The sequence below is a fragment of the Panulirus ornatus genome, chromosome 24 (genome assembly GCF_036320965.1).
Source record: "Panulirus ornatus isolate Po-2019 chromosome 24, ASM3632096v1, whole genome shotgun sequence".
In the NCBI taxonomy this organism is placed as follows: domain Eukaryota; kingdom Metazoa; phylum Arthropoda; class Malacostraca; order Decapoda; family Palinuridae; genus Panulirus; species Panulirus ornatus.
In genome coordinates, this window is record NC_092247.1 from 13,504,635 (window position 1) to 13,528,474 (window position 23,840).

Below are 23,840 nucleotides of genomic sequence, written 5' to 3' on the forward strand. Positions count from 1 at the left end.
ATCAAAGTCTAACCTTATAATTCTGGCTAGGAATCTTTGACGCAGGACTTTGTTGAATGATTTCTTAAAATCTACATAGAGGACGTCATCTGCTTTACTCTCATTATATCATATCATGAAAGAAATCCAGCGTAGTTGTGAGACATGAGCGGTTTCGTCGAAAGCCATGACGTATCGCTAACTGGCCGAACATAAGAGTTCATCCCAAACAACTTGAGAAAGTGGTGTGTGTAATATACCCTAGGATGATTATGGATGGTATCTACTTTTCATCTCAAGCCAAGTAGTTCGTCTACACTGGTACGTTAATGAAGGCATGAAGGAGATAGAATTTTTGACGATGGATTCGAACATCAGTGATTTAGTTTCTGAATCTCAGCAAATACCAATGTATATGAGGAAAAAGAGGAATATACTGCACTGATGGGTCCCTCAACTCTGCCATTGGAAGGGCTGACTTTCTCATTTCTCATATCCTCTTGTAATGTGCATCCTTATGCTTTTCCATCGCATGGAATTTTAAAAGCCAGTCTCTCGACCAGCTGATGAGTTTGTCCAAGTTTTCCTGTAGTAGTATAGATGGCGCTGGGGGTTGGGCATAACTGGATTCTGACCAAGTAAGTCCCTAGTTTTGTATATTTATTTGTACTTCTCTATCTTGGCAATATCCGACAACAACAACGGGAAGAGCACTACTGGCTCACTGTCCATATCATTTGTGATGTTCTGGTGTCATTTGCGAGCAGCTTTGCAAGGTATTTCAAAACTTCAGCTATGTTATTCACATGTCAAAAACTAGGTAGGACCCAAAAGCAGATACGTGTGGCACTCCACTGTCTCCCCCAGTTAAGACTGAGTTCATACCATGAACCGAAACCCACCCTTTTTTCTTGTTGGGTAATTCTCAGTCCGGTTTATTACTCTTTGAGCTGAACATCGTATGATCTTAATTCATGGATCAACCATCTGTGGAGTACATAGTATCGAATGCACTTAGATGATTTTGTGTCACTGTTGTACCCTTTCTCTATTGGTGCTAACCAGTTTTCAAAAGTTGCTAGCTGGCACGGGAGGCAGCCGTTGGTGGACAGAAATCCGTGATATATTGTTGGCTTGATTCTACTGACCCAGCATTTTTCCTTGTACTTAAATGACAGGTAAGAACTCATTGACATCCCTTTGGACTTAACGAGCTAAGAATTGGTCCTGTCATCCATCAGAGTTGATATCTGCATGACTGGATATCTGCAAATATTTTATTCTTTTTTTAGGGATACTCTATGAATCCAGACATAAATTGAAGATGAACAAATAGAAATAATTGTATCAGCTGATCCACCTGTCGCAATATCTTGGTAAAAGAATCCCTATCTTTAGTTTATTCCTTAAAATCCGGATGAAGCTGGATTTATCTGTATGCGAACGGTTTCAACTTGTTCTATTATTGTTGACATCTGTACGTCTACCTGAACAAAGCAACTCGTAGTACTGTGCACTTGGATTCATCTTGTAATCTCAACACAGGACAAACTCAGGCTACTCTAGAGCACCAGGCTCTTAGCACAAATGTTAACAGCCCTGTTAAAAATGTTAACAGGCCTCAGAGGGATATAACTACTGCAACTGTTGCCACGGCCTAACCCACCGGGAGGACTCCACCAAGTAGTTTACAATGATGATCATTAAAGGAATGACTTGTAGTGTAATCATTAATAAATAAACTGAACAGAAAGTGACAGCATAAAGTTGGAAGAGAATGTCAAGAGGTCAATTCGTGTTATAGTGGTTAAAACGATAAGGAATTTTGCTAAATTTTAAGTCAAGAGAAATGGAGTCCTCGTCAATGGTTGAACTTCCTGCATACGAGTATGCACCTCGTTGGGTGCCACTGGTAGAGGTGAGAAATGTATAGGTTAAGTATGGATACTCGTGTGAGTTTCCTTGCTTCATAAAATAAAAGTGTTTCACATTAATCACACCACATCAATCAGTAGAAAATTTCAATGATATCACATGTAAATCTTAGATCTGCATTAAGAGTGAAATCAAGATTTGGGGCATTTTTTTTTCGTATTTATCTTGTGATGACGAATGTTAAGAGCTAGGGCTATAAAGATCAGAGAGAATTTAGAATTAGATATTGTAATATTTATTTTATATTTATTATACTTTGTCGCTGTCAACCGCGTTTGCGAGGTAGCGCAAGGAAACAGACGAAAGAAATGGCCCAACCCCCCCCCCCATACACATGTATATACATACGTCCACACACGCAAATATACATACCTACACAGCTTTCCATGGTTTACCCCAGACGCTTCACATGCCTTGATTCAATCTACTGACAGCACGTCAACCCCGGTATACCACATCGCTCCAATTCACTCTATTCCTTGCCCTCCTTTCACCCTCCTGCATGTTCAGGCCCCGATCACACAAAATCTTTTTCACTCCATCTTTCCACCTCCAATTTGGTCTCCCTCTTCTCCTCGTTCCCTCCACCTCCGACACATATATCCTCTTGGTCAATCTTTCCTCACTCATTCTCTCCATGTGCCCAAACCACTTCAAAACACCCTCTTCTGCTCTCTCAACCACGCTCTTTTTATTTCCACACATCTCTCTTACCCTTACGTTACTCACTCGATCAAACCACCTCACACCACACATTGTCCTCAAACATCTCATTTCCAGCACATCCATCCTCCTGCGCACAACTCTATCCATAGCCCACGCCTCGCAACCATACAACATTGTTGGAACCACTATTCCTTCAAACATACCCATTTTTGCTTTCCGAGATAATGTTCTCGACTTCCACACATTCTTCAAGGCTCCCAGAATTTTCGCCCCCTCCCCCACCCTATGATCCACTTCCGCTTCCATGGTTCCATCCGCTGCCAGATCCACTCCCAGATATCTAAAACACTTCACTTCCTTGTAAATGTATGTGAAATCCTTATAGAAATGACGAAAACCCATGAAAACCTTGTCTAAGTACCCCAGCACCCAAAAATCATAGTAATTTACACTTTCGGTTAAAAAATATCATCAATATTAAAGTCAGCAGCCAAGAGTTATGTGGTGTAAATGTTCACTAAAATGTCTCGATGTGATGCTGCCTGCATTCCTATATAATAAGTACCCATGATTTCTATTCTGGAGCGGGGGGCCAGAAACCCTCCCCTCCTTGTATTTTAACTCTCTAAAAGGGGAAACAGAAGAATGAGTCACACGGGGAGTGCTCATCCCCCTCGAAGGCTCAGATTGGGGTGTCTAAATTTGTGTGGATGTAACCAAGATGAGATTAAAGGAGAGATAGGTAGTATGTTTGAGGAAAGGAACCTGGATGTTTTGGCTCTGAGTGAAACGATGCTCAAGGGTAAAGGGGAAGAGTGGTTTGGGAATGTCTTGGGAGTAAAGTCAGGGGTTAGTGGGAGGACAAGAGCAAGGGAGGGAGTAGCACTACTCCTGAAACAGGAGTTGTGGGAGTTTGTGATAGAGTGTAAGAAAGTAAATTCTAGAATGATATGGGTAAAACTTAAAGTTGAATGAGTGTATTAGTGGTTTTGATGCACAAGACCGGGTTATAGTGATGGGTGATTTGAATGCAAAGGTAAGTAATGTGGCAGTTGAGGGAATAATTGGTATACATGGGGTGTTCAGTGTTGTAAATGGAAATGGTGAAGAGCTTGTAGATTTATGTGCTGAAAAAGGACTGGTGATTGGGAATACCTGGTTTAAAAAGAAAGATATACATAAGTATACGTATGTAAGTAGGAGAGATGGCCAGAGGGCGTTATTGGATTACGTGTTAATTGATTGGCGCGCAAAAGCGAGACTTTTGGATGTTAATGTGCCGAGAGGTGCAACTGGAGGGATTTCTGATCATTATCTTGTGGAGGTGAAGGTGAAGATTTGTAGGGGTTTTCAGAAAAGAAGAGAGAATGTTGGGGTGAAGAGAGTGGTGAGAGTAAGTGAGCTTGGGAAGGAGACTTGTGTGAGGAAGTACCAGGAGAGACTGAGTACAGAATGGAAAAAGGTGAGAACAAAGGAGGTAAGGGGAGTGGGGGAGGAATGGGATGTATTTAGGGAAGCAGTGATGGCTTGCGCAAAAGATGCTTGTGGCATGAGAAGTGTGGGAGGTGGGTTGATTAGAAAGGGTAGTGAGTGGTGGGATGAAGAAGTAAGATTAATAGTGAAAGAGAAGAGAGAGGCATTTGGACGATTTTTTGCAGGGAAAAAATGCAAATGAGTGGGAGATGTATAAAAGAAAGAGGCAGGAGGTCAAGAGAAAGGTGCAAGAGGTAAAAAAGAGGGCAAATGAGAGTTGAGGTGAGAGAGTATCATTAGATTTTAGGGGGAATAAAAAGATGTTTTGGAAAGAGGTAAATAAAGTGCGTAAGACAAGGGAGCAAATGGGAACTTCAGTGAAGGGGGCTAATTGGGAGGTGATAACAAGTAGTGGTGATGTGAGAAGGAGATGGAGTGAGTATTTTGAAGGTTTGTTGAATGTGTTTGATGATAGAGTGGCAGATATAGGGTGTTTTTGTTGAGATGGTGTGCAAAGTGAGAGGGTTAGGGAAAATGATTTGGTAAACAGAGATGAGGTAGTAAAAGCTTTGCGGAAGATGAAAGCTGGCAAGGCAGCAGGTTTGGATGGTATTGCAGTGTAATTTATTAAAAAAGGGGGTGACTGTATTGTTGACTGGTTGGTAAGGTTATTTAATGTATGATTCGTGGTGAGGTGCCTGAGGATTGGCGGAATGCGTGCATAGTGCCATTGTACAAAGGCAAAGGGGATAAGAGTGAGTGCTCAAATTACAGAGGTATAAGTTTGGTGAGTATTCCTGGTAAATTATATGGGAGGGTATTGATTGAGAGGGTGAAGGCATGTACAGAGCATCAGATTGGGGAAGAGCAGTGTGGTTTCAGAAGTGGTAGAGGATGTGTGGATCAGGTGTTTGCTTTGAAGAATGTGTGTGAGAAATACCTAGAAAAGCAAATGGATTTGTATGTAGCATTTATGGATCTGGAGAAGGCATATGATAGAGTTGATAGAGATTGTCTGTGGAATGTATTAAGAATATATGGTGTGGAAGGTAAGTTGTTAGAGAAGCAGTGAAAAGAGGATGTAAGGCATGTGTACGTGTAGGAAGAGAGGAAAGTGATTGGTTCTCAGTGATTGTAGGTTTGCGGCTGGAGTGTGTGATGTCTCCATGGTTGTTTAATTTGTTTATGGATGGGGTTGTTAGGGAAGTGAATGCAAGAGTTTTGGAAAGTGGGGCAAGTATGAAGTCTGTTGTGGATGAGAGAGCTTGGGAAGTGAGTCAGTTGTTGTTCGCTGATGATACAGCGCTGGTGGCTGGTTCATGTGAGAAACTGCAGAAGCTGGTGACTGAGTCTGATAAAGTGTGTGAAAGAAGAAAGTTAAGAGTAAATGTGAATAAGAGCAAGGTTATTAGGTACAGTAGGGTTTAGGGTCAAGTCAATTGGGAGGTTAGTTTCAATGGAGAAAAACTGGAGGAAGTGAAGTGTTTTAGATATCTGGGAGTGGATCTGGCAGCGGATGGAACCATGGAAGCAGAAGTAAATCATAGGGTGGGGGAGGGGTCAAAAGTTCTGGGAGCGTTGAAGAATGTTTGGAAGTCGAGAACATTATCTCGGAAAGCAAAAATGGGCATGTTTGAAGGAATAGTGGTTCCAACAATGTTGTATGGTTGCGAGGCGTGGGCTATGGATAGAGTTGTGCGCAGGAGGTTGGATGTGCTGGAAATGAGATGTTTGAGGACAATATGTGGTGTGAGGTGGTTTGATCGAGTAAGTAATGTAAGGGTGAGAGAGATGTGTGGAAATAAAAAGAGTGTGGTTGAGAGAGCAGAAGAGGGTGTTTTGAAATGGTTTGGTCACATGGAGAGAATGAGTGAGGAAAGATTGACCAAGAGGATATATGTGTCAGAGGTGGAGGGAACGAGGAGAAGTGGGAGACCAAATTGGAGGTGGAAAGATGGAGTGAAAAAGATTTTGAGTGATCGGAGCCTGAACATGCAGGACATGTGAAGCGTCTGGGGTAAACCATCGAAAGTTCTGTGGGGCCTGGATGTGGAAAGGGAGCTGTGGTTTCGGTGCATTATTACATGACAGCTAGAGACTGAGTGTGAACGAATGGGGCCTTTGTTGTCTTTTCCTAGCGCTACCTCGCACACATGAGAGGGGAGGGGGTTGTTATTCCATGTTTGGCGAGGTGGCGATGGGAATAAATAAAGGCAGACAATATGAATTATGTACATGTGTATATATGTATATGTCTGTGTGTGTATATATATATGTGTACATTGAGATGTATAGGTATGTATATTTGCGTGTGTGGACGTGTATGTATACACGTGTGTGTGAGTTGGTGGGCCATTCTTTCGTTTGTTTCCTTGCGCTACCTTGCTAATGCGGGAGACAGCGACAAAGCAAAATAATAATAATGATAAAAATTTTTATTCGTGTAATATTGAAAATGAGATAACTTGTGGGAACCAGGTGAATTTAGGTTAGGTAAGGTTCTATTATATATATAAATGTGTGAGTATTATTTATGAAAAATTTTAATCTATACCTTTCCTTTGCTGTCTAGGCAGTGTAAGAATGATTATTACTTCCATGACATATTGATGGTTACAAAGCAGCTTAGTTGAAAAGATATGGGCAAGAGGTGTGAAACTTTTTTCTGATATACCACTTACTGGTTTGTTTTGTATTGTACATGGGATATATAAAGCTTCAGACTGTATATGGCACATTTGCAGTCAACTGCTGAAGGTGGCACATCAGCAGTCATTGGAATAAAAACATATAGACTGATAGGTAGTTACATTGTTTGGTAGAGAAATAGAAATTGATTTTAAATTGATTTGTTTTAGTATTTTTTGAATTTTTTAAGGAAGATCACCATCCTATCTGTAAGGGAAAACTACAAGGGAAGCTGAGAAATGTGACAACTATGTTACTGCATGCAGATGCTTAATGGTATTATAATTAAGGTTTCATTTGTTTTCTTAGAATAATACACCTACAGGGATACCACTGTGACTTACAGCATGAGGAGCTGGTTTCCAGAGATGCTTAGAACTAGTAATGCTCTTTGTATAAAGTTGGCTAATGGTCGGTTATTCTGTCATCATGCTACATGATTCACTGAGAAAACATTGTACTGCAGATGTCAAGAGCTATAAGCAGTATATGCATGATTCTACTTTTATGATCATTAGTGTATTAAGAAGAATTCTTATTAAGAAATAAGATGATATGTGCTTCCTTTTTTTGGACAGCGTTCTCATCATCCAGACTATAACAACGATATGAAGTTGTTCTTGATAAGGACTGTCACTCTCATGAGGGAAAAGGTGTCTGATGCTGTAAGTGTTCCTTGTGATGCAAATGAATATCATATGTGTATTGCCTTACTGCTATGTTGCTATTTTGTGAATATTGTTGCAAATACTTACTATAGCTTGCCAACATTATGCTATTCTAAAATTGCTCGCTTAATTTTTCATGTGTGATTATTTTCATCAGCTTGGGTTTAACATTCGAGGAGGCAAAGAACATTTCTGTGGAATATTTCTCTCCAAAGTAATGCCCAACACAGAAGCTGAACGTTTAGGGTTGAGAGAAGCTGATCAAATTGTCTCTGTCAATGGAACTGATTTTGAGGACATTGAACATGCCAGAGCAGTGAAAATTCTTAAATCCAACACAGAGATAGTGATGCAGGTCCGGTACTTCCCATATGGATACAAGAAAACATATGAGAAGGTGCAAAATGCCAGTGCAGGAGTAACTCTCAGCTGATAATTATGAACAGTATGTAGATTCTGTAGTTTGTAAGCTCTTTGCTTACTGAAAATGTTTCATTTTGAATTTATCAGTTTTATGAATTTTAGAAACATGAGCCATGGATTTTGGTCTGAATATATCATAAGTTTAATAGAGTGTTTTTCTACCTGATGCAGGTTCGAAAGCTTATTTGTCTGTGCAATATGTAAGTCAGTACATACTATTGTGTGTGAAATATTTTATAGACATATCATGTATCATATATAATCGTGTTACCTGTACCAAAAGACTCGCTGAGGTAATGCATTGATGCATTTTTGATACTTTTTGCAAGATTATAACATTCTGCTTTATGGCATGATATGCTTTTTGTCTATTATGCTGCATCCAGCACTACCTTATGTATGCATTTTGGATATCATTACTACAAAACTGAGGAAAGCCTGGAGATTTACACCTGTGTTCAGATAGCATGAATCATGGTATAGGCTGTGGCTTCACACAGTAAACAGACAAGCTGAATCTAGAAATTCATTCTCTTAAGTTGTTAGTAATCTTTAATGTACTAGAGCTTAGATTTTGAGTTTAATGATATTAGAAACAAGAAATTTCACTATGCTACCTGTACTGATATTATTTAGGTGAATATTTTATTGGTGATATATTGTCTCTGGTCTTTAATTACCTATAAATAATTACGTATTTGTACTGTAATGGGAAGAGAGTTTTACACTTGTGGGGCCCCATTTCTTGAACAGTCTCTGCTGTCATACAACATCTTGGATTTTTGTGTCCTCAGTCAGTCTTTTCCATTTATCCACCACTCTTATACTATAAAAGTTTTTCTTTCCATCAGTATTTACAAGTTCCTTACTTAAGTTCACACTGTCCTTTTCCCCATTTGATGTGAGTTGTTTGCTCATTCCACAGCCTGATTGTTTGATGAAAATGGTTGGGAATCAAGAGATATGAAAGGTTATACTTTACCATCAAATATGAGAATAGTTATGAATCCTTAGGGAGGAGGTTAGGATTGAGATGCCAAAAAAATTAATTTTGTAGTTTGGGTGTGAATGAGTTTCATGACTCTCCAGTAAATGGTCTACAAAATAGTTGTAACACATAAACATTTGAAGGTTAATAGGATGTTTTCATTATGTAGTTCAAAGGTCTTAAGGCTTTTCATGATGTGGCTGTTTTTGTTAATTTCATTGTAGGACCCACTAGGTGGAGGGTTTGCTCAGTTATATGGAGTATAGGCTGAAGGCACTTAATCTTTTTGATGTGGTTCCTGACGTTCTGGTCATCATATGTCTTTATGTGGGTTCTAAGGTTTATTTTGAACAATGCAGCTTTACAAGTATGCCAAATTTGTTTCTGTGGTGACTAAAAGTTGTCAGAAGCTATGACAAATTCATTCATATGAAAGAAAACGTGAGTTCCATCCTAACTCAACAGTCATGGATTATATATGTTGTGCTGGTGCCCAGTGTGTTCATCATCAAGTTTTATAGTTTTCTTCAGTTTTGATAGCTCACATCTGTTTTGATACTCTTGCTAGATGTGCAACATGGGCCATCAGACTTATCACTTATGGAAATTTACTTTGTCAGTGGGCAGACTGTGTAAACATTTGGTTGCATGTCACAAGGGTATTGTAGACTTTTTCATTATGTTTATTATTGCTTCATACTGGTAGTTTTTTAGGGGTGTTTTTGATTTCTCAAAGGTTATATTGCCAAGTGTGACTGCTTTTTTGTTTCCTGGAGCCCTGCTAGGGATGGGGTGTGTGTGTGTGTGTTCTTTGTGCCTGTTGTTATATGAAAAGGCTTGAGCACTATAAGCTGAGATTCCATTTGGAGAGCTCTATGGCTGAGAGGGCAGAATTTAACTAAGAATTTCTGGATAATTATGGTTTTGTGGCCAAATTAAGTGATGGGTAGAAAGTATTGTTACAATTGACCCTTTAAAGGCTGGCATGATCCAGATGTCCCATCATGGAGTGTGTGAAAAATTAAAAAGAAAACATTTTGCTCATGAAATGATAGATTAGGATTCAAAAGTAACAGTAAATATGCAAACATTTGTAATATGACCTTTGTTTTGGTATGAATTCTGCTAAGTGGGTGTCAGGAGATGTGAATAACGTTTGACTGTTCCTGATAATGGGAAGATGTAAGAATGACATTTCTTTTTTTCTCTTGAGCTTGTTTTAGTGTTATACTCTTATATCATACATAGTAAAAGTGTTGGTGGTATGTAATATAAATATTTTCAGAAATATTACACCTTTTGCACTAAAATTTAGTATGAGGTTTATTGCCTGTCAAGTGTGGGAGGATATTGAAGGATTTGTTTCTTTCTTTACACTGAAATCTGTACTCTTATGTCATACATACCCTATACAGGCACAACAGTATGAGTGAAAGACTTGAAAATGTGTAGATTATTACACCTTTCACACTATTGTAGATGTTACATAAAAGTGTGAAAAGTGTGAGTAGATCAAGTGGCTGATATCTGTGAGCAGGATAATAGAGGTGTTTTTACATTGAGAATATCTTAAGTTTTTACCAATAAACTGTAAACAATATCCTCCATTACCCCAGGATTACATTGGAAAAATTAGGTGAAATTGTAACTTAATATTGTCCATAAGTATGAGTTTATAGGGGATACCTTCCCCTTCTTCTTAGATAATCCTGTTCTAAAATCCCTCTTTGAGTTAGTAATTTCTATTTCCCTTGACTTAGTTTTTTCTACTTTCTTCTCAAAATGGTTCATAGCATAATTGTTCTTCCTGGTAACTTATATCATCTGTCAAACTATGTATTTTCTGTGGGGTTATCATGTACACAAAGCCTTCAGGTAGATAGCTGTGCACTTATAATGGTCATTGTAGGGCTATTGAAGATAACAGTTTTGTTTCCATGTCATCTAAGTGATGGAAGAGACCTGAATAGGCTGCTTATGTTTATATAATTCTGCTCAATTTTTGAACACAAGCATAAAAAGTTAGAAAATCAAGTGATCTCAGCCATTGTTTCCCAAAAGAACTCCAGTTTGTGTTGGATGCTCTTTGAGGGCCAAGTTAACCTTGCCAAAGAGAAATGGTGGAGATTAAACAGAAGGTTATCAGATATATTGACTTTAACCTCAAAGCAAGTATTGGAAACTACAAACTCTCAACAACTTAACAATGAAAGAAAGATCTTCCTAATACAGGCCTGCCTCTACATCCATAGCACTCAATTCTGTGCAAAAATACTAGCCCCCCTCTCCCCCAAACCACACTATAACTGACCTCTAACTCCCAAGTAGAAATGAATGTGATATTTGAAAATTGAAAGCCTTTTCTTTCGTAGCTGGTAGTCTGTGAAAAATGTTCATAGTTTTTACCTTTCCTTTCTTTCCTGTCTGTTGTTTAGAGAAAACCTTCTCTGTACCATATATGACCACTTTGTTGTTGACATCCATGATCTGCAAACTTTCTGGGCTTCTTGTTGCCAAGAATGAGTAGGTTGATGATGTCACTTCTGTGGCAGAGTGTGAGTGGGTAAACACACACTCAAATCAAACAAGTCATCAGAACCATTGTATTAGTGATTAGTGAAAGATGAGGAAGTTCAGTGTTCCTGGTGAGGAAGACAAATGCTTCCTCACCAGGAATACTGAACTTTGGAAGGCCCTAATCCTGATTTTCTCATAGATATCCAATAGAATGTTTATTTTACCTCTGAGAAAAATGGATTTTCATTTTTCTTAACATACATTTCTATCCCTGGGGATAGGGGAGAAAGAATACTTCCCACGTATTCCCTGCGTGTCGTAGAAGGTGACTAAAAGAGAAGGGAGTGGGGGGCTGGAAATCTTCCCCTCTCGTTTTTTTTGATTTTCCAAAAGAAGGAACGGAGAAGGGGGCCAGGTGAGAATATTCCCTCAAAGGCCTAGTCCTCTGTTCTTGATGCTACCTTGCTAACACGGGAAATGGCGAATAGTATGAAAGAAAGAAAGAAAGACATTTCTATGCACTTCTGTTTTGGGCAGGAGCATGTAATGCTTGGATTATCCTCTGAACTTACAGCGCTTTCTTACTTGCATATGTATACCTTAGGTGTGTTTGTTAACCCTTGATTATATTTTTAGTTCTTTTAGGGGAGGAAGGGTCACACAGTTACTGTATATCTACTTCGAATAGATTTCTGAAATTTATATATTTATATTCATATGTGTGTGTGTGGACGTGTATGCATATATATATGTGTATGTGGGTGGGTTGGGCCATTCTTTCATCTGTTTCCTTGCGCTACCTCACTGATGCGGGAGACAGTGACAAAGTATGATAAATAAAGTTAATATTTATTTATTTATTATACTTTGTCGCTGTCTCCCACGTTAGCGAGGTAGCGCAAAGAAACAGACCAAAGAATGCCCAACCCACCCACATACACATGTATATACATACACGTCCACACATGCTTATATACATACCAATACATTTCAACGTATACATATATATATATATACATACAGACATATACATATATACACATGTACATAATTCAAACTTGCTGCCTTTATTCATTCCCATTGCCACCCCGCCACATATGAAATGACAACCCACTCCCCCCTGCATGCGCACGAGGTAGCGCTAGGAAAAGACAACAAAGGCCACATTTGTTCACACTCAGTCTCTATCTGTCATGTGTAATGCACTGAAACCACAGCTCCCTTCCCACATCCAGGCTCCACAAAACTTTCCATGGTTTACTCCAGACATTTCACATGCCCTGACAGCACATCAACTCTGGTATACCACATCATGCCAATTCAAAATTTTTTTCACTACATCCTTCCACCTCCAATTTGGTCTCCCACTTCTCATCATTCCCTCTACCTCTGACACATATATCTTCTTTGTCAATCTTTCCTCTCTCATTCTCTCCATGTGACCAAACCATTTCAATACACCCTCTTCTGCTCTCTCAACCACACTCTTTTTATTACCACTCATCTCTCTTACCCTTTCATTATTTACTCGATCAAACTACCTCACTCCACATATTGTCCTCAAACATTTCATTTCCAACACATCCATCTCCTGAGAGTGGATTTGGCAGCGAATGGAATCATGGAAGTGGAAGTGAGTCACAGGATGGGTGAGGGGGCAAAAGTTCTGGGAGCATTGAAAAATGTGTGGAAGGTGAGAACATTATCTCGGAAGGCAAAAAGGGTATGTTTGAAGGAATAGTGGTTCCAACAAATGTTATATGGTTGCGAGGCGTACGCTATAGAAAGGGTTGTGCGGAGGAGATAGATGTGTTGGAAAAAAAAACTCAACAAACTTATACCTCAGTAATTTGAACACTCACCTTTAACCCCTTTGCCTTTGTACAATGGCACTATGCATGCATTCTGCCAATCCTCAGGCACTTCTCCATGAGCCATACATACATTGAATATCCTCACCAACCAGTCAACAACACAGTCAGCCCCTTTTTTAATAAATTCCACTGCAATACCATCCAAACCTGCCCCCTTACCGGCTTCATCTTCCGCAAAGCTTTCACTACCTGTTCTCTGTTTACCAAATCATTCTCCCTGACCCTCTCACTACACACACCACCTCAATCAAAACACCTTATATCTGCCACTCTATCATCTAACACACTCAACAAACCTTCAGAATACTCACTCCATCTCCTTCTCACATAACCACTACTTGTTATCACCTCCCCATTAACTCCCTTCACCGATGTTCCCATTTGGTCTCTTGTTTTACGCACTGTGTTTACCTCCTTCCAAAACATCTTTTTATTCTCCCTAAGATTTAATGATACTCTCTCGCCCCAACTCTCATTTGCCCTCTTTTTCACCTCCTGCACCTTTCTCTTGACCTTCTGCCTCTTTTGTTTTTACATCTCCCAGTCATTTGCACCATTTCCTTGCAAAATATGTCCAAATGCCTCTCTTGTCTCTTTCACTAATAATCTTGCTTCTTCATCCCACCACTCACTACCCTTTCTAATCTGCCCACCTTTTTTTTTTTTTTTGATATTATGCTAACTAATTTTTCTTTCTAAGATAATTACATCACTTCAAGTCTGATACCAAGAACATTTTGGATGAATATCACTTTAAGTACTTCCAATAGAATGTTACAGCGTCAGTTGAACACTTTGAGGCAAAGTCTTAAGATTTTTTTTGCACTGCTTGGAAAATGGGAATAATTTTGCCCAGCACATCTTGTGCTTTACCATTTGACATGTGATCAATAGTCCCCATGAATCATTTCATGTTTGGATATCACAACCAAGTATGAAAACTTTCATAGTTCATTTTTTGTTTGATAGGGTCATGAGGTATATTCTCCATTCTGCTGCATAATCTTTACCAGTATGACTTTCTTGATAGAGGACATACTGTCTGTTTTATTTAACCTTATTTAAGATGGCAAGGTAAAAGGAGCTAAGAATCACTTAATTCACAAGGCCTATATCAGAGAAATTGATTAAACAGTCACTTGTGCAACACAATTTTCAAATTGTGTAGTGGATGTATTAACTTAAAGGCATTTTTCTGTCAACTTCACTTCTACAGTAAAGTTATTCATAATCTGATTGCTGTGTGTGTGTTTTCTTCTATGAATAAAAGAGTTATGGGCAAGTGCATTAGGAGTGAAATATACAAATTAAAAGACCATGTTAAGCCTTGCTGCAAGATTTTCTAAAATCTTAGTAATATATTCATTAACTAGTCCTTATGTTAGTAATATATTCATTAAATAGTTCTTATGTTCATCTACGTTTGAGTCAGATTTTTTCTTTTTGTAACTGCACATGTATTGTATACATGTATGATTGAGAAGTATCTTGGAATGTAACTTTGTATGATTTCTTGAAAATGTTTTCTTGCAATGATGTACAGTAAAAGTGTTTTTTATGATTTTGTACTAGAACCTGTAGCAATAAAGAGAACAGAATTTGAGCTTTCTTTTGATAATTTTCCCAGAAAAAAGTGTAAAAGGTAAACATGAGTGAATTTTAGGAAGGTGTAAACAGTGCTTGAGCACTTAAATAGATGATATTGCACAGTAAAAGTATTGATACTCATGGGTTTGATGGAATTTGAAATGAGCAATGTTTCTCTAGTTGTTGGTGTTTCTGACTGTTTTATATTGTGTTGTAGTGTAAAATCCCTTCCTCATGTCATTTTATTTGACTTAGATATTTGACATATCAAAGATTATTTATTTACTGTTACAGGAGAAGTACAATTCACTTAAGGTGACACTCATTTTCAGAAGTATTAGCCCTACACATAATAAGGGAAGAACCTAGGAAAGCTGAAGGAATGAGTGGTAATTTACCAAATGTTATTTTTTTTTTTTTTTTTTTTTTTTTTTTTGCTTTGTCGCTGTCTCCCGCGCTTGCGAGGTAGCGCAAGGAAACAGACGAATGAAATGGCCCAACCCACCCCCATACACATGTATATACATACGTCCACACATGCAAATATACATACCTACACAGCTTTCCATGGTTTACCCCAGACGCTTCACATGCCCTGATTCAATCAACTGACAGCACGTCAACCCCGGTATACCACATCGCTCCAATTCACTCTATTCCTTGCCCTCCTTTCACCCTCCTGCATGTTCAGGCCCCGATCACACAAAATCTTTTTCACTCCATCTTTCCACCTCCAATTTGGTCTCCCTCTTCTCCTCGTTCCCTCCACCTCCGACACATATATCCTCTTGGTCAATCTTTCCTCACTCATTCTCTCCATGTGCCCAAACCATTTCAAAACACCCTCTTCTGCTCTCTCAACCACGCTCTTTTTATTTCCACACATCTCTCTTACCCTTATGTTACTTACTCGATCAAACCACCTCATACCACACATTGTCCTCAAACATCTCATTTCCAGCACATCCATCCTCCTGCGCGCAACTCTATCCATAGCCCACGCCTCGCAACCATACAACATTGTTGGAACCACTATTCCTTCAAACATACCCATTTTTGCTTTCCGAGATAATGTTCTTGACTTCCACACATTCTTCAAGGCTCCCAGAATTTTCGCCCCCTCCCCTACCCTATGATCCACTTCCGCTTCCATGGTTCCATCCGCTGCCAGATCCACTCCCAGATATCTAAAACACTTCACTTCCTCCAGTTTTTCTCCATTCAAACTCACCTCCCAATTGACTTGACCCTCAACCCTACTGTACCTAATAACCTTGCTCTTATTCACATTTACTCTTAACTTTCGTCTTTCACACACTTTACCAAACTCAGTCACCAGCTTCTGCAGTTTCTCACATGAATGAGCCACCAGCGCTGTATCATCAGCGAACAACAACTGACTCACTTCCCAAGCTCTCTCATCCCCAACAGACTTCATACTTGCCCCTCTTTCCAAAACTCTTGCATTCACCTCCCTAACAACCAAATGTTATGTGATTATAAAAAAAAGTTAAAGTGAAAGGGCCAACTACCTTCGTTAGAAAATCCCTGAATTTGTTCAGGGAAACACTGGGATAGGTAGACAAAAATGCATGATTATCAAGACATCATTAATTTGCTTGTGAAGGAATTTAAATTTTTCTTTGATCACAGTCTTTTTGGAGCATAATTGACCATAAACATTCAAAAGAAACTAAATTTGAAAAGTGTAATTAATTCAGCCTTGAAGTTGTACATGGCTATTGCGGTCATTCCATTCAACAAGCACTTAAAAAGAGTGGAATGTAGAAATGATAATGAGACATCATATGAAATGCAATGATTATACTCAGTGTGCAAATTGTAAGATTTTAGCTGGGGGGATGATAGTGAGTGTAGGGTAGGTTAGGGGTATGGGGTTATCCTCCTTCTGTGAAAATTGCGAGAAAAAGTTGTGTAAATATATAATGCTGGGGATAGGGGAAAAAGAAAACTTCCCACGTATTCCCTGTGTGTCGTAGAAGGCAACTAAACTAAAAGGGGAGGGAGCGGGGGCTGGAAATCCTCCCCTCCCATTTTACTTTTTCCAAAAGAAGGAACAGAGAAGGGGCCAAGTGAGGATATTCCCTCTGAGGCTTAGTCCTCTGTTCTTAACGCTACCTCGTTAAGGCGGGAAATGGCGAATATGTATGAAAAAACAAACAAAATGCTGCATTATGATGACATGTGAGAGAAAGATATGTAGCAAAATCATTATCTTTGAAACTTTTAGGTTGATGTTAAAGTGTATTCTATTTACTTCAAAAGCAGGATGTTATTTGACTGAGTTACCGAAGGGGATGCTGTTCCTTTATTTAGACAACAGTCTAATCTCTGATGATGTTGAAGTATTTATAATTTTATATTTTTTATTATACTTTGTCGCTGTCGCCTGCGTTAGCGAGGTAGCGCAAAGAAACAGACGAAAGAATGGCCCAACCCACCCACATACACATGTATATACATACACGTCCACACATGCACATAGACAGACCTATACATTTCAACGTTATCCCTGGGGATAGGGGAGAAAGAATACTTCCCACGTATTCCTTGCATGTCGTAGAAGGCGACCAAAAGAGAAGGGAGTGGGGGGGCTGGAAATCCTCCCCTATCATTTCTAATTTTCCAAAAGAGGGAACAGAGAAGGGGCTAAGTAAGGATATTCCCTCAAAGGCTCAGTCCTCTGTTCTTAACGCTACCTTGCTAACGTGGAAAATGGCAAATAGTATGAAAAAAAAATTTCAATGTACACACAGACATATACATATATACACATGTACATAATTCATGCTTGCTGCCTTTATTCATTCCCGTTGCAAGCCCGCCACACATGAAATGACAACCCATTTCCTCCGCACGTGCACGAGGTAGCACTAGGAAAAGACAACAAAGGCCACATTTGTTCACACTCAGTCTCTAGCTGTCATGTATGATGCACCGAAACCACAGCTCCCTTTCCACATCCAGGCCCCACAAAACTTTCCATGGTTTACTCCAGACGCTTCACATGCCCTGGTTCAATCCATTGACAGCACGTTGACCCCGGTATACCACATTGTTCTAATTCACTCTATTCCTTGCACGCCTTTCACCCTCCTGCATGTTCAGGCCCTGATTGCTCAAAATCTTTTTCACTCCATCCTACCATCTCCACTTTGGTCTCCCACTTCTCCTCATTCTCTCCACCTCTGACACATATAACCTCTATGTCAATCTTTCCTTACTCATTCTCTCCATGTGATCAAACCATTTCAAAACACCCTCTTCTGCTCTCTCGATCACACTCTTTATTACCACAAATTTCTCTTACACTCTCATTACTTACTTGGTCAAACCACCTCACACCACATATTGTCTTCAAACATCTCATTTCCAACACATCCACCCTCCGTCGCACAACCCTTTCTATAGCTTTCTTCTCTCACACACTTTACCAAACTCAGTCACTAACTCCTGCAGTTTCTCACCCGAATCAGCCACCAGTGCTGTATCATCAGTGAACAACAACTGACTCACTTCCCAAGCCCTCTAATCCAGAACAGACTGCATACTTGCCCCTCTCTCCAAAACTCTTTCGTTCACCTCCCTAACAACCCTATCCATAAACAAATTAAACAACTGTGGAGACATCAGGCATCCCTACTGCAAACTGACATTCACTGAGAACCAATCACTTTCCTCTCTTCCTACTCTTATACATGCCTTACATCCTCGATAAAAACTTTTCACTGCTTCTAGCAACTTGCCTCTCACACCATATATTCTTAATACCTTCCACAGAGCACTTCATCCCTCTTGCTTTTGTTCAGTGGCACTATTCATGCATTCTGCCAATCCTCAGGCACTTCACCATGAGCCATACATACATTAGATATCCTTACCAACCAGTCAAGAACACAGTCACCCCCTTTTTTTGATAAATTGCACTGCAGTACCATCCGAACCTGCTGCCTTGCTGGATTTCATCTTCCGCAAAGCTTTCACTACCTCTTCTCTGTTTACCAAATAATTCTCCCTAACCCTCTCATTTTGCACACCATCTCGACCAAAACACCCTATATCTGCCACTCTTATCATCTAACACATTCAACATACCTTCAAAATACTCATTCCATCTCCTTCTCACATCACCACTACTTGTTATTACCTCTCCATTAGCCCCCTTCACTGATGTAACCATTTGTTCTCTTGTCTTATGCACTTTATTTACCTCCTTCCAATTCATCATTTTATTCTCTCTAAAATTTAATGATACTCTCTCACCCCAGCTCTCATTTGCCCTCTTTTTCACCTCTTGCACCTTTCTCTTGAATGGTGACGTATTACTGGAAAAGTTTTCTTTTGTAATGTGAGTTTTAGAACACCACCAGATATTCTGAATATACTTTAATTCTTGCATAATAAATTCTAATTCATTCTTGCATATTAGATTTTAATTCATTCTTGCATATTAGATTTTAATTCATTCTTGCATTCTCTTTTTTAACTCAGATATGGTTTTTTTTCATATTTGTTCAAAGTTTCTCATGTTAGCAAGGTCTGAGGACAGACAAAGAAATGGCCTCATTGACTTAAATCCATTCTCTAGCTGTCATATGTAATGCAAAAATACATAAATGTGTTTGGTACAACAGATAGTATATGATAAGTATGTGGGAGTATCTGCTGCTTCCATTAAACCTTAAACTGTTCATTTTGTTTGATGTGATGCTTCCCCAGGGCAAAAAGAAAATAATTCTTTTTTCTTTGCAGAATATGTTTGTATTATAAATTTTTGAAGAAAATACCCAAAAGAGTAGTGAGCATGTTGGGTGGCTGGGAGGGCTCTGGCTGGCAGCACAAATACTCCTTATTTTTGTAAGTAAAAGATTTTTATGTTTTTCTTGGTTGTAATATCATTTTACACCTTAACACATTGCACACATTATTTTTTTCTTGAGGTGATTTCACACATGACTTACTTATCATTGCACATTATTCACATATATTTATTTATCTTATTTATTTTGCTTTGTCGCTGTCTCCCGCGTTTTCGAGGTAGCGCAAGGAAACAGACGAAAGAAATGGCCCAACCCACCCCCATACACATGTATATACATACACGTCCACACACGCAAATATACATACCTATACATCTCAATGTACACATATATATACACACACAGACACATACATATATACCCATGCACACAATTCACACTGTCTACCTTTATTCATTCCCATCGCCACCTCGCCACACATGGAATACCATCCCCCTCCCCCCTCATGTGTGCGAGGTAGCGCTAGGAAAAGACAACAAAGGCCCCATTCGTTCACACTCAGTCTCTAGCTGTCATGCAATAATGCCTGAAACCACAGCTAACTTTCCTCATCCAGGCCCCACAGAACTTTCCATGGTTTACCCCAGACGCTTCACATGCCCTGATTCAATCCACTGACAGCACGTCAACCCCTGTTTACCACATCGATCCAATTCACTCTGTTCCTTGCCCGCCTTTCACCCTCCTGCATGTTCAGGCCCCGATCACTCAAAATCTTTTTCACTCCATCTTTCCACCTCCAATTTGGTCTCTCACTTCTCCTCGTTCCCTCCACCTCCGACACATATATCCTCTTGGTCAATCTTTCCTCACTCATTCTCTCCATGTGCCCAAACCATTTCAAAACACCCTCTTCTGCTTTCTCAACCACGCTCTTTTTATTTCCACACATCTCTCTTACCCTTACATTACTTACTCGATCAAACCACCTCACACCACACATTGTCCTCAAGCATCTCATTTCCAGCACATACACCCTCCTGCGCACACTCTATCCATAGCCCACACCTCGCAACCATACAACATTGTTGGAACCACCATTCCTTCAAACATACCCATTTTTGCTTTCCGAGATAATGTTCTCGACTTCCAAACACTCTTCAAGGCTCCCAGGATTTTTGCCCCCTCCCCCACCCTATGATTCACTTCCACTTCCATGGTTCCATCTGCTGCCAGATCCACTCCCAGATATCTAAAACACTTTACTTCCTCCAGTTTTTCTCCATTCAAACTTACCTCCCTATTGACTTGACCCTCAATCCTACTGTACCTAATAACCTTGCTCTTATTCACATGTACTCTTAACTTTCTTCTTCCGCACACTTTACCAAACTCAGTCACCAGCTTCTGCAGTTTCTCGCATGAATCAGCCACCAGCGCTGCATCATCAGCGAACAACAACTGACTCACTCCCCAAGCTCTCTCATCCACAACAGACTTCATACTTGCCCCTCTTTCCAAAACTCTTGCATTCACCTCCCTAACAACCCCATCCATAAACAAATTAAACAACCATGGAGACATCACACACCCCTGCCGCAAACCTACATTCACTGAGAACCAATCACTTTCCTCTCTTCCTACACGTACACATGCCTTACATCCTCGATAAAAACTTTTCACTGCTTCTAACAACTTGCCTCCCACACCATATATTCTTAATACCTTCCACAAAGCATCTCTATCAACTCTATCATATGCCTTCTCCAGATCCATAAATGCTACATGCAAATCCTTTTGCTTTTCTAAGTATTTCTCACATACATTCTTCAAAGCAAACACCTGATCCACACATCCTCTACCACTTCTGAAACCACACTACTCTTCCCCAATCTGATGCTCTGCACATGCCTTCACCCCTCTCAATCAATACCCTCCCATATAATTTACTAGGAATACTCAACAAACGTATACCTCTGTAATTTGAGCACTCACTCTTATCCCCTTTGCCTTTGTACAATGGCACTATGCACGCATTCCGCCAATCCTCAGGCACCTCACCATGAGTCATTCATACATTAAATAACCTTACCAACCAGTCAACAATACAGTCACCCATAAATCTTTTTTAATAAATTCCACTGCAATACCATCCAAATCTGCTGCCTTGCTGGCTTTCATATTCCGCAAAGCTTTTACTACCTCTTCTCTGTTTACCAAATGATTTTCCCTAACCCTCTCACTTTGCACACCACCTTGACCAAAACACCCTATATCTGCCACTCTATATGTATGTTAATATACAGTATTCAATAATCATCATGACAATTGTGGATAATGAGGTGGTAGAAAAACACAAAGTTAGAGCAGATTCTATCTTGAGATTTTGAAAGTCTCTTCACTTGGAGAAGACCTTGTATTAAAACGTCTAGAATAAATTCTCAGTTCTAACCTTGTGTTTTATCTCAATTTCATAATTCTTTTATTTTATTTATTAATTTGCTTTGTTGCTGTCTCCCGCGTTAGCGAGGTAGCGCAAGGAAACAGACGAAAGAATGGCCCAACCCACCCACATACAATTGTATATACATACACGTCCACACACGCACACATTTCTACCTATACATCTCAACGTATACATATATATACACACACAGATAGATACATATATACACATGTATATAATTCATATTGTCTGCCCTTATTCATTCCCATTGCCACCCCGCCACACATGAAATAACAACCCCCTCCCCCCGCATGTGTGCAAGGTGGTGCTAGGAAAAGGCAACAAAGGCCACATTCGTTCACACGCAGTCTCTAGCTATCATGTATACTGCACCAGAATCACAGCTCCCTTTCCACATCCAGGCCCCACATAACTTTCCATGTTTTACCCCAGACACTTCAGACTCCCTGGTTCAATCCATTGACAGCACGTCAACCCCGGTATACCACATCGTTCCACTTCACTCTATTCCTTGCATGCCTTTCACCCTCCTGCATGTTCAGGCCCCGATCACTCAAAATCTTTTTCACTCCATCTTTCCACTTCCAATTTTGCCTCCCACCTCTCCTCGTTCCCTCCACTTCTGACACATATATTCTCTTGGTCAATCTTTCCTCACTCATTCTCTCCATGTTACCAAACCATTTGAAAACACCCTCTTCTGCTCTCTCAAAAAAACTCTTTTTATTACCACACATTTCCCGTACCCTATTATTACTTACTCGATCAAACCACCTCACCACATATTGTCCTCAAACATCTCATTTTCAGCACATCCACCCTCTTCCGCGCAACTCTATCTATAGCCCACGCCTCGCAACCATATAACATTGTTGGAACCACTATTCTCTCAAACATACCCATTTTTGTTTTCTGAGATAATGTTCTGAGCTTCCATTTATTCTTCAATGCTCCCAGAACTTTTGCCCCCTCCCCCACCCTATGATTCACTTCCACTTCCATGGTTCCATTTGCTGCCAAATCCGCTCCCAGATATCTAAAACACTTCACTTCCTCCAGTTTTTCTCCATTCATAATTACCTCCCAGTTGACTTGTCCCTCAACCCTACTGTACCTAATAACCTTGCTCTTATTCACATTTACTCTCAGCTTTCTTCTTTCACACACTTACCAAACTCAGTCACCAGCTTCTGCAGTTTCTCACCCGAATCAGCCACCAGCGCTGTATCATCAGCGAACAACAACTGACTCACTTCCCAAGCTCTTTCATCCACAACAGACTGCATACTTGCCCCACTTTCCAAAACTCATCCATTCACCTCCCTAACAACCCCATCCATAAACAAATTGAACAAGTATGGAGACATCATACACCCCTACTGCAAACCAACATTCACTGAGAACCAATCACTTTCCTTTCTTCCTACACGTACACATGCCTCATCCTTGATAAAAAGTTTTCACTGCTTCTAACAACTTGCCACCACACCATATATTCTTAATACCTTCCACAGACAATCTCTATCAGCTCTATCATATACCTTCTCCAGATCCATAAATGCTACATACAAATCCATTTGCTTTTCTAAGTATTTCTCACATACATTCTTCAAAGCAAACACCTGATCCACACATCCTCTACCACTTCTGAAACCACACTGCTCTTCCCCAATCTGATGCTCTGTACATGCCTTCACCCTCTCAATCAATACCCTCCTATATAAAATCCCAGGAATACTCAACAAACTTATACCTCTGTAATTTGAGAACTCACTTTTAACCCCCCTTTCCTAT

At 39.8% G+C, this 23,840-nt stretch overlaps 1 protein-coding gene across 5 annotated transcripts in view; it reads left to right on the plus strand.

The window, feature by feature from the left end:
• The first annotated feature begins 228 nt into the window (after positions 1–228).
• LOC139757112 (PDZ domain-containing protein 11-like) overlaps positions 229–23,840 on the plus strand; it is a 43,838-nt gene continuing 20,226 nt past the window's right edge. Inside the window, exons 1-3 of one of the 5 annotated variants that reach the window (XM_071677205.1) lie at positions 229–300; positions 7,320–7,406; positions 7,567–14,814. In XM_071677205.1, the coding sequence (XP_071533306.1) occupies positions 256–300; positions 7,320–7,406; positions 7,567–7,842 (408 nt within the window). In that variant the 5' untranslated portion in view covers positions 229–255 and the 3' untranslated portion in view covers positions 7,843–14,814. Of the gene's footprint in view, positions 301–594; positions 756–1,439; positions 1,898–7,319; positions 7,407–7,566; positions 14,815–19,571; positions 19,677–23,840 lie in introns of those variants that run through there. The other 4 variants (XM_071677204.1, XR_011714508.1, XR_011714509.1 and 1 more) reach the window with 4 other exon arrangements.